A 16,746-nucleotide genomic window follows, 5' to 3' on the forward strand; every position below is an offset into this window, starting at 1 on the left:
GGAGCATACATTCATCTGTAGTTTCACAGTAGAAAGTTTCTAAGATAACATGCAACGCATATGGATATATGGATAGTATGTTATGTGTATGTGCATGTGATATACATGTTAAGGATGGTCACTGATTTCAAGCAGTGATTACTGCTGATCTGGAGCACCACAAAACATGTTGACTTCTGGTTAACGTTTTAAACAGAGCTCTCTGCTGGTGGCTTTTATTATTGCAGTTAATATTCGATAGCCTACCTGATAATTGTCAAGATTATCGTCAGGAATTAACTTAAAACCGCAAGGTTGTACTTGTTTAAACTAAATAATGACTATAATTGGATGCAATAGCTATGTCTATGTAATATGTTGCTCATATTTATGGATCCAAACAGTTTCACCCAGTTCTGTAGTCCTGCCTTAAAGTCCCTCATAAGAGGAGTCAAGGCCACAGTTGCACTAACATGTTGCAGATTCATAGTGCAAGATGAGTTTTGTTCCAATGACAGTCATTGACCTGAAAGCAGACGATGCTGGGTCGTGCTGCAGAGGGTGGGACTCTCTCTGGTGTGGTGGAAACCAAGATTCAACAGTCAGTAGGCGTATGTATATGAACAAATGCATTGGTCATATATTGACCATTTGTTTACACAGCGTTCTTGTTATTGTTGGTGTTTATCAAACACATTCAAGTTTCAGTTATATAATAAATATAGTTGCCTGTGAAACTCACCCTGTTGACTCCAATTCTGCCAATTACTATTAGAAATCACACAGATGTCAAGAAACCAGATGGAGGCCAGACTTATCACTCCAGTCTTGAAGATTTTATTTCACAGTACACATCTGTACTGGACAACACCATGTAATAACCAAAGGACAAACAGCAGGGGTGTAGTTTATATAGTCTTGGTATGTGTGTTACATGTTTTGTGCATGAGCCGTGGTGCTGAGTCATGTGTGCAATAATGGTAAGTTTGCACACATGATAAGTGTGTATCATGTTCATTTGGTTTTATTAGCCTTTACTTGAAAGCACAGTGGAGAGAGACAGGAAACGACAGGAAATGCCACTGGGTGTGGGATTTGAACGTCTGAAGCAAGGACTGCACCCTCAACTCTACTCACTGAGCTAAAACCAGATTTGACAGGATGTGCCTGTGTGTGAGGTCCTTCTTTGTCTTGTTGTTTTCAATGTTTCTTTACAACCATTCCATGTATGCATATATCCATGGCTCCTAATTCAACCATTTCCAAAGTTATACATCACCTGATTACACTACAACACTTTTACCTGCTTTACCAATCATGTCTATTTTAACCATACCTAAATACAATAACAAATAAACCTAAATAATACCTAGAACTAATCTGCCTTACCTTTACCCATTTGGACTAGTTCAATGACCTGCCCCAATCATGTTACCCAGACTATAAAAGTAGGAAATATTGCCACCCTTTTGACTCTGGTCACATGGTGAGTATGGTAAGTAACACAATAGAATGTTAATTTAACTCATTTTAACAAGAACTAAATCAATAAACTACAACTAAATCTGACATTACTTGTACGAGTTTATTTTAACCAAGATGTTGAGCTACAAAATCTAATCAAACATAATACAAAACACAAACAAACCCGGGATAGTCTGTATCTGCAAAATGGTGATTACTGATGGTAACATAGCTTAAAACAAACAAGTATGGTTAAACTAAAGATGGTATTAATACATGAGACAAATGGTTTCAACCACTTTGTCACAATAATATATAACAGATCATCAAAAATAAGTAAATAAGCAATTAAATAAACAAGAAGACGATAGTAAAGAGAGACCATAAAATCAAAATAGTCAGTTTGAGGGTGGGTAGACCAAAGTGAGTAGATGGGTCTTTAATGTGGTTTTGAATGTGGTGAGTGAGTTAATGTTCCGGATATGGGGAATAAGGGAGTTCCTGAGGCGGGGTGCTGAGTGGCTAAATGATCGGTGGCTGAAGGATGAGAGGTTTGCGGGTGGGACAGAGAGGTGGATTGACGAAGAACAACGGAGGACACGTGATGGCACTGCGATGTGGAGCAAGTCAGATATATGTACAGATGCTCCTATACAGTATCCCAGCCACTTGGTTGTGCCTACCCATGTACACTGATCCGACTAGCATCTTACACCCTGCTACTATGTGCTAGACCAGACCTGGTGGCTGTGTTTAAGGAATACAATCTGAACTGCCACTATGTGACCAAACACGAGGACAAATACAAGAATTTATCCGATGGAGAAAGCAAAGGAGTTGGAGGCTTTGCTAGCCAAGTTGCAAACTCAACAAATGCTTTTTACAAAACTTTTGGCATCCAGAGCAGCTGTCAAGACAAGTTATGTCACATCTCACAAAATGGCTAGAAAAAGTAAAGCCTTTTCTGACAGAGAGTTTGTTAAGGAGTGTTTGGTGGACTCTGCTGCGCTAAAATGTGCCCAGAGAAAGGGCTGCATTTGAGAATGCCCCCTCTTTCCTGGTGCAGTGTAACAAGAAGGGTTGAGGCACTGCAGGAAATCTGGTGCTTTATCTGAAGTACAGAGCGGTGAACTTTGACTGTTTTTCCCTGAATCTGGATGAGAGCTGCGATGTACGTGACACTGCCCAGCTACTCATATTCTTACGTGGGATCATGGAGGAGCTGGCAGCCGTGCAGTCAATGAAAGGGACAACAGCAGGGAGTGATTTCTTAATGGAGGTAAATGCATGTTTGGACAAGTTGGGACTGAAATGGGACAAACTAGTAGGTGTGACAACAGATTGGTTGTCCAAATCTGATGGGGGAAAGTGTTGGACTTTTGAACAGAATGCAGGATAAAGTGACAGAAATGAACCCAGAGCAGAAATGAACATTTTTGCATTGTACTGTACATCAGGAAGTGTTGTGTAAGTTGTTGATGTTGTAACTAAATGGAAAATGAGGACTGAACACCGTGACATAAGCTACCATACAGCTGTGAAGCGGCTCAGCTTGGGGAAAAGTGCTGAAAGGCTTCTGGGACCTGAGAGAAGAGATCCGGGAGTTCTGTGTGAAGAAGGGAAAAGGCATCCCTCAGCTTTCAGATGCAGTCCGGGCTGACAGACCTTGATTTTGCTGTAGATCTGACTTCTCAGATGAATGAACTGAATGTCAGACTGCAATGCAAGGCCCTTTTGTGCATGAAATGTACAGTGCAGCCAAGGCTTTCATGAGAAAGTTGCAGCTTCTTTCAAGCCAAATTGGGGACAGTATTCTCACACACATGCCAACATTGAAGGAAGCCACACCATCAGCTTGATTACCTCCACAGGAACTCATCCATTTTAGAAGCACTGGGTGGTGTGTTTTCAAGATGATTTCAAGACTTGAAAACAGTTGAGAGTGAAATGCACATGGTTTCTTCTCCCCTCACCTCCAGTGTGGATAAAGTACCCAGTGATGTTCAGATTGACACTTGCAGTCTGACACACGTCTGGCAGCGCACTTTAGGTCAGCCCCACGGCTTGAGTTTTACTCTTCACCCAAGAGCAGAACTTTCCACATGAGGAGACATGGTCAGAGGATTGCAGTCCTCTTTGGATCTACGTACGTATGTGAACAGATATTCTCAGTGACGAAGTTCAACAAATCCAGATGCAGATCCTCGATCACTGATGGTCCCCTCTCAGCTGTCCTTCGCGTAGCCACCTCAGACATTTCAACGCACTTGTTCAAGTCCAAGACTGACTGAATTTTTCTCACTGTATAAGTAAACTGAAAACATCAAAAACACTTTTTGCTTTTAGTATAAAGTTGATCAGTTGATTATCTTTAACATACTGGAAAACACCCTTTCAGTACTTGTGAGGATTGACAAGTTAAAAATAAAGTTAAACAGTGATGTAATGATTGTTCTTGTTTTAAACTATGTATTACTTTTATGGGATCATTCTCCTCTTTGACCTATACCACAATTCATACATTTAAATAAATATTTACAGAATATTCATATACCTCTGATTACCAGTAGCAGCTTATCAACATATATAATTTACTGCTTTTTACAATGGGAGAAAATTAATACTGAGCAGAATTAAGTTCAAGTGATCATTGGTTTGACCCTCCAACACAGTTTTTACATGTGGCCCCCTGTAGAAATGAATTGCCCTGTCTCAAGGACATCTTTGTACAGCCTGTACCTTGGGTCTGATCTGCTCTGGTAGATCTTGGCCTCTCTTGTGCTTGAGGCCTGTTCTTGTGCTGCCATGATTAGTGCGTCTGTGTTGTCTGTCAGTCCAGCATTTTCCAGCCATTGGTTTTCTCGACATCAGCCACTTCGTCAATTTGGCGGTGGTAGATCTTGTGTAGGAGCTTGTCTGCTCCTTCCACTGCACTCCCATTGGGTTTCTGTTGTCTAAGACATTACCTTAGCAGTTTATCATTTGGGGCCATTTTCTTGATCTACACTTGGAAATATCACCATTAAGAGTTTGTGTCAGCTAAAGAAAACAATATTAAGGTTTGCTGTACACTCTGTGCTGGCGACAAAGTCCTATCTAGCTTCAAAAACACAACATCGAATTTAAAGGTTAAAGATAATTTGGAGTCAGAGCATGGCAGTCAAGCTAACAGAGCAAGTCCCTCCAGGTGGTGTGAAGCAGAGAACTGCAGCTAATGCAGGTTGTGTTCATGGTGTGAGAATTAATAGACTGCACACGTTAGCTTTGTTGTAATGATGCTTTATCGTGGTCCACAGGTAAAACAACAACAGTCACAAGGGGTGCTGGGAAACTGCATGACTCCTCGTAAAGTGCACTGCCACTAAACATCCAATAGGTGGTAGTATAATTCCACCTACAACAGAGGTCCCCCACCAGCCAAACAACAAAAAACAGGTTTCTTTGGGGCAAAACCAGTAAGTGGGGGAAAGTCGAAGAAGTTGGTCGGACAGTCCTATGTTGTAAAGTAAAGGGAGGTAAAGTAACTTGTAATCTAAATTATTTACATTTAAAATCAATTAATCAGTAAAGTTACGTTTTAAAGGAGTAATCAATAATCTGTAATTGGCAAACTACAGTATCTATCTATCAATCTAGTACAAGCCTTGTATTAACTCATATTTCAGACTAATTTAAGGTTTCTTTTTATTTGTCCTTTCTTAGAAAATGAAAAATTAGAAAAGTCTTTATTGTCATTGTATGCGTGATACAGTGAGACTAATCACAGATTGTATTTATTTATTTGTACTAAAATCTTTCCAAGATTTTAGAAAAAATAGCTGCATCATTGAGGTTGTTTGACCATGCGTTCATACTTTTGCTGTGAAAGCAGAACTGAATCATTTCCATATTTTATCATTGGCAAGATTGACTGTCACATGTTGTGGGTGTTAAATGTGTCCATCAGACGTGTTGAGGAAATAACAGTACACATACTGTTATTTCCTCAAAGTATTTCACACAGCCAAGTTTGAAACAACTTCTTCTTCGGTTTTTATATTTCCCTATTAAAGATGTGGAGCGTTCAAGACCTGTTGTTCATCCTCTGCAGTAAGTTCTTGACATTAAATGAATAAATATATCTGTTTTAGTATTGACTGATGGCAGAGAACCACACCTTGTTAATGGTCATTATACAGCAGGAAGTTAGAAATATCCTTTTCATGACGTCTTTCTCTTCACAGTTGTTCTCAGTTATGTGACCAGAGCAGCAGGAGTGATCCATGTGTTTGGATATGTGGGCAGAGATGTTAAGGTTTCCTGCTCCTATGGTCAGGGTTATGAGTCTCATGAGAAGTACCTGTGCAAGAACGACTGTGGCAGCAGTGATGTTCTTATTACGACATCACAAACGAACAAGAACAAATACTCCACCTATGATGACAAACAGAAACGAAGCTTCACAGTGACCATCTCTGATCTTCAGTCTGTGGATGCTGGGAAATACTGGTGTGGGGTGACGAGGACTGGAAAAGATATCTACACTGAAGTAAAACTGGAACTAGGACAAGGTAAATAAAAGAAAACACAATTCAGTTTCTGCCTTAACTGGAGAAATCATATATAGGCAATTAATAAATAACAAGGACAGGATTACCAGCAATTTCTACTGTAAATCAAATGTTCTACTCTGTTTACGAGTAATATTATTATTGAAGAATCAGAGCACAATGATGTACAATGAAGTGGAAATCACTTTAAACATAATTTAAACCACAAAGGATAATTTAAGTCTGAGATGAAAAAGGAAAAAAAGTTGACAACTTTAAAAAGATTATTACAAAGTTTGAAATCAGATTACAATGGAGAACAAAATATTCTACAGGTCTATAGCGTGATGTTCAGGGTGGAATGAGAACTCTATAAATGTCTATATGAGCCATAAAACATCAAACAATAACCTGAATCTAAACTTTACTGATGTCTTTCTTACTGCCACTCTGTGAAGACAACTTGACTTGTACTTTTCTTTATCTTCTTGACAGACACTTGCTGTGACAAAGTGGATAAAAGGGAGAGTTATGAGGAAGATTCAGTGTCCATCATTTGTCCGTATGAGTTGGAGTACCAGAACAACCTGAAGTTCATCTGCAGAGGAAACCAGCCCTCCACATGTCTGCAGCAGGCAGTCATCACCTCTGACAGAAAACAAAATGGACGCTTCACACTCACTGAGGACAAGGAGTCAAGAAGATTCACAGTGAACATTAACAAGCTGACCCAAGAGGATTCTGGGTGGTATCTTTGTGGTGTCCATAGAAACACTGGACTGGATGTTTTCTCTGCTGTTGAGCTGGAGGTCAAAGGTTTGATGTCTCAGTTACACCTCATATTACTGCAGTAAACTTATTTCATTTATAGTAGAACAGCAAAGACCAGTAAAGCTTTTACACCTCAAAATGTACTAAAGTACTAAAGGAAAGAAGAACTTATGCACATGTATCTCTAGTGTGGCCTGCACATAGACTACATTGTGATTCTTACATGTTGTTGTTCTCTTTGACAGTGTGGTGTTGTGTGAAGACACTTGCTATGAGTGGTACTGTGACACGTCCAGTCACTCTGCAGTGTCCTTATCCACCACATCACCAGAATAACAGGAAGTTCCTCTGTAAGGGAGACCACCGCAACAACTGCACAGACGTGTTGACCAGTGGAAGCAGGTTCAAACTGCAAGGTGGTGTTTCTCTCAGCTCCTTCTCTGTGATGATCACAAACCTGGAAGCAGGTGATGCTGGGATGTACTGGTGTGGTTCAGACTCACAGTGGAGAGCTGGAAACTACACCAGGATTCATCTGTCAGTGGGTGAGATCAATAGCAATAAATTAATGTCTTTCTTTGAACCCAGCTGTGTGAATGTGGGTTTCCTGGTTGACAATGCTTTCACACTAAGTGTACATGATGTGCCCAAATAAGAACTCGTGAGAAGCTAGAGGCTCAAAACCTCATTTAACCACATCAGCCTTTCAACATCTGGTTAGATCAGTTGTTGCTTTCAGCATTTACCAAGAACATTTCCAGTCATGTACTAATTCAGTGTTAATAGGTTTAATGATCATCATAGTTTATTATTTAAGGATGAACTACACTGAATGATGAAACACTTACACTGCTTGCACAATGAAATAGAATAAAGTCATAACATCAGTGTGGTTATATTATCTCACAGTATGACACTGTTATTTTTCTCCCTGTTTAAACTCTGGATAAACTCAAACTGCTAAAGTGGATTAATGTGAACTGTAAAGTTGATCGGTTCCTTAAAGTGCTCAGCGCTATATAGACTGGACACATGGCCTATTAACTCAGGTTGTTTTCATTTGTCCGTTCTCATACTGTATTTGTTCTCTAAATCCCACCCTTCTAATGTAACTCTTCCATTCTACAAAGAAGTGCAAAGGTCACATCGCATGACATTTATAAATACTAGAAGAAGAAAAAATGATAATAGATCACCAGTAGTATATTACTTTTTTTTAACCAGTATCTGTTACAAGTTCAGTTGTTGAGATAACCGTCTACATTAAAGAAAGACATTTAAATTGCCTGAGCATTATATTATATTATATTATATTATATTATATTATATTATATTATATTATATTATATTATATTATATTATATTCTGTGCATCTGAAATAAATGTTAATACCAACACTATTTTTCTCTAACAGTCTTTCTGGGAATCACAACTCTAAACCCAACCTTCGCTGTGGAAACCACAGTCAGTCCCACAAACAAAACTAATTCAACAAACTCTGCTAGTAAAGTACTTGAAGGTACGTGTGTGTGTGTGTGTGTGTGTGTGTGTGTGTGTGTGTGTGTGTGTGTGTGGTTATGGTTTTACAGTTATTGTATCCCATGAATGAATGTGAGTCAATAAAATATGCTCTTGTTAAAAGATCTGTTGAGCTAAAATTTACAGCCACCATAAATAAAAAGGAAAGAAGTGAGGCTGCAGCTCTGATAGTCAGTGCCACTTCTGCTGAGGACTCTTGAAACCAGTGTGCTTTCAGGAAGTCTATATTTTTACCCTGCTCTGTTTGTGGTTTTTGTTTTTCAGGCGGAGCTCTCTATGTGGTTGCCATTGTACCTGCTGTGCTGCTCATACTAATAGTGGCCCTGATCATAGTTTATAAGCAGAAATGTCACAAAGTACAAGGTATATTTCACCGTGCACAGACACGCTGTATTTATACACAGACAAATGTGTGACCATTTGTTTTGATGTGTTTTCTCAGAAACTGGAGTGGGCATCACCAGACACTGTGAGGCAGCAGGAGAACCCAAAGGTTCAGAAGAGGTAAGAAGGCTAGTATGCTAATATTATAATGTTAATAATAATGTTAATACTAAATAACAGTGAGACTAGTTTAATTTTCACTATTTCGGAGAATTTATAACTTTTCTGAGTGATTTCAAACTTTTGACGCCGATGGATGAACACGGAGACTGAGGGGAAGGTAAACACAGGTCCTTGACTGATGAGGTGATTGGGCTACAAATCATTTTACAGGCTCTTTTAAGATATTTAAAGTAAGTAGACTCTGGGACATGTAAGTGAGGACCTTTGACAGATTGACAGATGTTAGAAATAACATTTTTAGGCCCATTAATTTATTTCAACATAACACATCCAGCCCATAGGGTTACACTGTAGAATCTTACCTCCGATATATCTAACATGGCGCCCATGATCTGAGTTGACCAGACTCTTATGTCCCACAGCTCTCTCTAATATATGGCTCGTATATTAGAGAGAGCTCTGGGACATAAGTAATTTAAAGGCTGTGGGATCAGAAAACACAAAAGAGCTCTTTTACTAATGTAGTAAAATAAATAATGGAAAATTTTAATTAATTACTTATCACTGGATTTTAAAATATATGTCCATAACACCTTCTCCTTTGTGGTATGTTGAATCTATATCAGATTTATGCCAATGAAGAAACTGTCGGGTTCTCAAAGCAGACGACCTCTAAACTGCAGGACGCCTGTAACGTCTACGGCAACGCATATGACGACCAACCAGACTACGAAAACTTCATAGCAACAGAAGAAATCTACTGTAATGAAAATTTCCACGTGTCTAATCGCAAGTGAATATTGAAATGTGTGTGTGAATGGCTTTTTCTCAGTTACACATTTGCTAATGCCTAGTGGTGTTTATTGTTAATAATGCCATCTACACTCCCTGTTTTAAATTGTGGGTAAGAACTTTACTTTACAAATACTCAAAATGTAAGTGACCTTCTTGTATATAAAGTGAGTAACTGATACAAATAAAGACATTCAGAAAGAGAAATTGAAAGCAATAAGGACATTTATCCATGTGGTGTAGTTCACTACACATGTGTAGTAATGTATATGACAGTTTCCTATGCTTTATACTTTTTACTGCCCTACATGTTTCTAACAGATCCACTAACTGGAATTGTTTTCATATGGTCTAATTGGGCCTCCAAGTCATGTGTCAACGTCCAACATAGCATTGCAATAGTTTATAATAATAAAGCCCTCACAGGGGACTGAGATTGAGTATTTTTTACTAACTAACGGAAGTACGGGCCCATTACCTCAGTACCTTTAATTATTCTATGATTAATTGGAAACTTGGACATCATATGTGCAGTTAGCACATTACTTACCTTGACCTTTGACCTTTGATGAGAACTTTGTAATTTCATCATTGAGTCTAAGTGAATATTTGAACCATATTCGAAGACATTCTTTAACCCCTTTAATATATTGGGCTACATAAATAAATTAGAAAAGAAAAGGAAAAGAAATGAATGTTTTACTAATTGCTTCATTTAATAAGCAAATCGTATGTATGGTTTTGTCCGGTTCCAATTTTTCCCATGTTTTTCTGTACCCTGCATGCATCAGATCAGATCAGCCAATCAAAAAACCAAAAACGGTAAACACAGAAATCGTAACGGTGATTAAAAGTACAACGCAGGCGACGCAAATTATAAATGTAAAACAATGTGTGTTTTATTTGTGGAATTTAAACAAATTATGAATGTAAAACAATGTGTGTTCCATTCCCCAAAGTCATTTGGTCCAGAAAGCCTCTGTGTCGGCACCAATGGTCGGCAATGACACAGAGGCTGACTCGCGACCTGCAGTGAACTGGTGATTCACTTGGTGAACGAATCACTAACTGATCCATTCTCCATTTGGTGCAATATAAGCTTAAGACCCAACACTAAGAGATGTGTTTACAGCCTTTCAAATAAACAAAGTATAGGCTTTGCGACTGTCTATGCTTTATTCCAATGAAATGAATACAAAAAATTATGAAAGTGGAAAATAAATATAGCAAAAGCACTGTTGTATATTTTAATATATTAACACGAAGTAAAGCTGGAACTAGAACAAGGTAAATAAAAAAGTGTTTCCACAGTTTACACATATAAAACATGTAAGATTGATCAACAATGAGCTTGTGTCATGTGGTTTTATTTCTTCATGACAGATCACTGCTGCAACAATGTGGATAAAATTCAAAGTCATGAAAGTGATTCAGTGTCCATCATTTGTCCGTATCAGTTGAAGTACCAGAACAACCTGAAGTTCATCTGCAGAGGAAACCAGCCCTCCATATGTCTGCAGCAGGCAGTCATCACCTCTGACAGCAAACAAAATGGACGCTTCACACTCACTGAGGACAAGGAGTCAAGAAGATTCACAGTGAACATTAACAAGCTGACCCTAGAGGATTCTGGGTGGTATCTTTGTGGTGTCCATAGAAACACTGGACTGGATGTTTTCTCTGCTGTTGAACTGGAGGTTTGAGGTCGGAGGTCATAATAATGCTTCACTGTGTTTATCATGTCACATAGTTCTGTAAAACTGTAGTAGGTTTAACAGTGGAAATATACCATGTCATCAATTTGAGGTGCAAACTTCATAGAGAGTCTGTACTGTGTTTATTTTTTCTTTAACAGCCTCGCCTCAGGAAACCAGCACTGTGACAGAAACAAGCACTGTGACCACCAGTGTCACTGTGGAACCTGTCACGTCACACTCAACATATTGCACTAATACTGTGTGTGTGTGTGTGTGTGTGTGTGTGTGTGTGTGTGTGTGTGTGTGTGTGTGTGTGTGTGTGTGTGTGTGTGTTTGTGCGCTCACTTTCCCTAATGAAAACAGAACGCGATCAAACACAATGTGTTTTTGAGGAAGTGTATATCTTTAACTATCTTGGGTATTTTATTTTCTTTATGTGACACTTTTAGTTTACATTCTCAGAGCTGGGTTTGTACGTGCAGCAGAGCTCCAGTCATGGTGATGAAGCAGCTGAAAGACAAGAACCTGTGTACCAAAGCCTCTGTGCAACAGAAGACATCTACTCTGTGTTTGTTTGTGCAGTGAAAACTAGATTAAGCACCTCCATGACAGTCACCTTACACTGTACATCCATGTCTGTCCACACTCATGCGACATTTGTAGTGAAGACGTTGAATGAATTTCATAGAAGTCTTTTTGTAGTACATCCTTTTCGCATAGTGAAGTAAACCAGTGACATGTAAAATGTCATCCCTCCATCAGTTTATACAGTTAGACATTTATGTGAAACCTTTTCATAACTAGATTTGTTGTTTGTAGTTGAGGCCAAACAAATGATTTGTGACCTTGCCCTTTGGTCTTTGATGAGCATATTGTAGCAATATATGTCTGGAGCACACATTCATCTGTAGTTATGCTGTGTCATAAAATTTTCACAGAAGAAAGTCTCTAAGAAGCCTGAGAAACCTGAGAGTCCCACTGAACTTCAGGAGAGGTGCTGGGGACTGGAGGAGCGGAGAAGGAGGTTCAGGTCAGCGATGCCGCCTGTATTCATGGGGAATGTGGGGTTGTTGGCAGTGAAATGGATGGACTGTGTGCACTTGATGGGACCCAGAGGGAATGTGTCATGAGAAGAGCTTTGGAGACCTGGTTCATAGGACCACGGTGCGTCTGTGCCCGGCTTCAGACACTGCGGGCGGACACACTCTGTTAGTTTTCAGCCTTCCCTCAGCGGACAGGGACAAGGAGGCACCATGCCATGACACGATCCATGCCACTGTTGCTGTGCAACTGACGAAACAGCTTCAGATACTGTTTTGCCAACTATTTTTGTATATTTTTTCAGAATTCGAATTCTGTACATTTTTTTGATTACACTTTTTATTTTACTTTAATCTAATCTCATTTTATTTTATCTTTTGTTGTGTTTACTTTTATATGCAACAAAGCTACGGTGACAAAGTAATTTCTCTTGTGGATCATTAAAGTCTGTTTAAGTCTAAGTCTAACACGTATGGATAGTATGTGTATGTGCATGTGATATACATGTTAAGGATGGTCACTGATTTCAAGCAGTGATTTCAAAGTGAAACGTTCTTCATGACAGAAAGATCGCTGATAAATAGATTTGAAGTTCTCTTTATAAAAACACGGAGCTTCTGATCTGGAGCACCACAAAACATATTGACTTCTGGTAAACGTTTGAAATGGCGCCCTCTGCTGGTGGCTTTTATTATTACAGTTAATATTCGATAGCCACGATTATCGTCAGAAATGAACTTAAAGCTGCAAGGTTGTACTTGTTTAAACTAAATAATTTGATGTCTATAATTGGATGCAATAGCTCATATTTATGGATCCAAACAATTGCACCCAGTTCTGTAGTCCTGCCTTAAAGTCCCTCATAAGAGGAGTCAAGGCCACAGTTGCACCAACATGTTGCAGATTCATAGTGCAAGATGAGTTTTGTTCCAATGACAGTCATTGACCTGAAAGCAGACGATGCTGGGTCGTGCTGCAGAGGGTGGGACTCTCTCTGGTGTGGTGGAAACCAAGATTCAACAGTCAGTAGGTGTATGTATATGAATAAATGCATTGGTCACATACTGTTTACGCTGAGTTCTTGTTATTGTTGGTGTTTATCAAAACGTATTCAAGTTTAAGTTATATAATGAATATGGACATACAGTGCAGAATATAATTTGAGTGTATTCACATTCCAACTGAAGGAAAGGTGCAGGATTGGAAGATTGGACAGTTGCCTCATGCCTGTTGTTATGAACATAAGAGACTCTTGGTGCACGTGAAACAAGCCACCGTTACGGTGCAAAAACAGAACAAACTCATCAGAGAGATTGAACATTAAGAGTGGCCACATAATAAGTCTGATTGACTCTGAGAAACACACACACAGACACATATTTCTGTCTATCCCATTCATAGACCTCAAGAAGTTCGCCTCTCTATAATCGGCCTATATTTTAGCCCAAACCTAGACGATAGGATTTAATGCATTAATCATGTAATATTAAACAGAAAAACAACTGTAAGTTGTATAAACGATGACCAAATGTTGGATTAAAACATTTTTAACAGTCATTTCCCAATTTACAGTGTAGTTTAGATGTAGACTCGATTTAGACGTCTAAATCAAGAACTCATATCAATGTCTATTTTCTATCTAGATGATTGAATCAAATAATGAATACCGACCAAAAAAATAACTAAGTTGCACAATGGTGTCCAAATATTGGACTAAAATAATCTGAATGGCCATTGATCAATATAAAATAAAGTTTAGATTTAGCCTTGATTTAGACGTTTAATCAACGTCTAGATTTAGCCCTGTTATCTTTATTTTTTTATGTTGTTTATGTTATTTTAATATCTTATGCTTTATTTCTTAGGCATAAGATTATGCCAACCATGTTTAGGAATATTTAGATATCACTATTAACCTATAGCTAAATATAGGCAGTTTGCAATCAGTGACAATTGGGGACAGTAGCCTAAATCTAAATAAACATGGACGAAATATGTCCCGTCAGTGGATCCCTCCCTTTATAACTCTATGATCCCTTCTCACTAGGAAGTAGCAATACGCGGAAAGTTGTATTGTGGAGCGGAAATTAGGGCTGGGCGATACTGGGAATTTTAGTATCAATCAGATACCAAGGAAATAACGGGCTAGTATCGCCGATACTGATTCCGATACCACTACTTTTGATTATGATAAAAACACAGGACAAATATTTAGGCAAAATAACTTGTGTTCTCTTGACTAATTACAATTTAAAACAATTTACAGCAGCATATAAATTTTAAATAATTCCCCTTTTACTACATAACATTATGAGTTTAGAGTATTCATGAGCGCCTTGTCCTAACATTTTTTAACCCTTGAGAACCGAGTGGATGTCAGCGATCTGTTAAAGTAAGTGGTTTTTGAATCATCGTAACTCACAATGCAATTACAGTGCAAAATAAGAAAAATAAATTTATATAGTGGCTAGTCAATTGAGAAAATAAGTAAACAAAAAACAAAAACAAAAAAAACAACAGTGTAATAATAAATACAAAAATTGCTCAATGAGGGAAATGTTGGCTCATTAATTTTCCACCACAGAATGAGCCTGTAGCCTGTGTAATTGTCCTCTCTTCCAAGTACCGACGTATTTCAATAAGGGCATCAGTACCAGCTGTGCGTTGCTGCTGTGATGCTAAGATTTGAGGGTCAAACTGTCCATATCAACCTTTTACTAGAGATGAGGATGAAGAAGCTTCTGCCGCACAGACCTGGAGAGACGCTGCGCTCGCATGAACTCAGTGATGAGTAATTTACTGGACGTATAGAAGAGAAACTGTAACAAAAGTGTTGATCTCCGCGCTCTAGTATCGATCAGATACCGATGCTGGCCTTTGTATCGATACTATCGATATTTCGATAACTTCTGGAACGACACCGGTTGATGGCGAGCAGAGCCACTTGGGACACTTTTTTTCGAAGCAAGCATCAAAGCCACCAAGAAGGGCTTATTATTCATGGGTTTCGTGGTGGCTCAATTTTTTTTTTAAATAAGGGTAAATATCTCTTGTCACTGAAGTATGAATTTGTTTTGTAAATGGACCGTCAGATACCGGAAGTACACTGTAAACATGCCGTCTATCTGCTGTATGGTCAGCTGCGATAGAGCTAAAGCTAAAAATACAGGATTTACGTTCGCAATATCCCCAAAAACTATGAAAGAATACAGAGGTGGGAGGTGCCATTAAAAGGCCATTTAGGACCTAGCGCCACCACCCGGTCCCGGAGAAAAATCCCCAGTCAATCGGCAAATGCGCATCTTTAATCTGCCGAAAAACAACGCTATTTAAAGAAAATTGGTATTTTGGGTTTTGATCCCTACTTAATTGTCCTTGAAATGCTAATTCCCCTTCAATCTGCCTTAAATTTGCCAAATTTGTCCTTTGCTGACGTATACATTTATGTAATTCATAATCCATCCCCCTACACCGGCGAGTCCCTGAAGGCTTACAAGAGCACTGAAGCCTACTGGTACTTCGCCTCAGGTTGGGCCACCGAGGCAAAACTTTATCACCTGGAGGACCAAAAAACATTTTCGATCATGGGAAAGGTAAGTTATGTATTTATTTACTACTTTAAGAGCTTTCTGCCCGATTAAATCTACTACGAACGTTACATTTGCTAGCTTGTTTTTGGCTAACTAACTGGCAATTCAATCTAAATTAAACACAACAAAATAATCTTAATTATCTGAAACACTACTGAAGCGTTGATTTATCGCGGCTATTTTTATTCTGTGAGTAATATTGCGATGTTAGCATGCTAACGCTTGGTTACGTAGGTAAACATAACTTACCTGAGATGAAGTGCTCAGCACAGAGTCTGTGATCCCTTTTAATGGCAGCGACCCACCTCTGTCTTCTTTCATTGTTTTTTGGGGATATTGTAAAACGTAAGTCCTGTATTTTTAGACTTAGCTCTATCGCAGCCGACCACACAACAGATAGACGGCATATTGACAGCGTACTTCCGGTATCTGACGGTCCTAAAGATGGCGCCGTTGAGACGGTGTGACGTCACAGTGAAACCCATGAATAGGTGAGTGCTCAAGGGTACGTCATTGGAATGTTGTATTGTCCTGCAATGTTTGTACATTGAATCGTCATCAATCCGTTTGCGAGCTAGCTATGGCTTGCCTGCTACGACGAGCGCATCGTCGACGATACGTTCGGACAGTTTTTTCAAAACATTTATTAATTTCTGAACCATATGAGATAGAGACCAGCAGCACACTGCATTTGAATCGTGGGATTTCCTGCTTTCTGGAGGTCCATGTACCTTTTGTTATTGGATAGTATCTCTGTGACATCACATAAAACAATAGACAACCACACACATTTATTCTATTGCTTTGTTTGCAGAAGCTGAAACATTCAAAGAAGCC

General features: G+C 38.9%; 1 protein-coding gene across 2 annotated transcripts; it reads left to right on the forward strand.

Annotated features, from left to right (window-relative positions):
* The first annotated feature begins 5,421 nt into the window (after positions 1-5,421).
* On the forward strand, positions 5,422-10,957 carry LOC125004232 (polymeric immunoglobulin receptor-like). 2 transcript variants are annotated; one of them, XM_047578697.1, is made up of 8 exons: positions 5,423-5,532; positions 5,667-5,993; positions 6,468-6,788; positions 6,989-7,288; positions 8,158-8,262; positions 8,547-8,645; positions 8,725-8,786; positions 9,416-10,957. In XM_047578697.1, the coding sequence occupies exons 1-8, from the start codon at positions 5,496-5,498 to the stop codon at positions 9,584-9,586; spliced, it is 1,422 nt and encodes a 473-aa protein (XP_047434653.1). In that variant the 5' UTR covers positions 5,423-5,495; the 3' UTR covers positions 9,587-10,957. The 2 variants fall into 2 exon arrangements, with proteins under 2 accessions (XP_047434654.1, XP_047434653.1); XM_047578698.1 differs by lacking the exon at positions 8,158-8,262 and having other exon boundaries at positions 5,422-5,532.
* The last annotated feature ends 5,789 nt before the right edge of the window (positions 10,958-16,746 follow it).

Source organism: Mugil cephalus, chromosome 2 (genome assembly GCF_022458985.1).
Source record: "Mugil cephalus isolate CIBA_MC_2020 chromosome 2, CIBA_Mcephalus_1.1, whole genome shotgun sequence".
Taxonomy (NCBI): domain Eukaryota; kingdom Metazoa; phylum Chordata; class Actinopteri; order Mugiliformes; family Mugilidae; genus Mugil; species Mugil cephalus.

Excerpts from the sequence above, each read along its gene's own strand:
- LOC125004232 (XM_047578697.1), top strand. The coding sequence starts at position 5,496 with ATGTGGAGCGTTCAAGACCTGTTGTTCATCCTCTGCA. Across the intron at positions 5,533-5,666 it reads CCTGTTGTTCATCCTCTGCA|TTGTTCTCAGTTATGTGACC; the intron begins GTAAGTTCTTGA and ends TTCTCTTCACAG. Across the intron at positions 6,789-6,988 it reads TGTTGAGCTGGAGGTCAAAG|TGTGGTGTTGTGTGAAGACA; the intron begins GTTTGATGTCTC and ends TCTCTTTGACAG.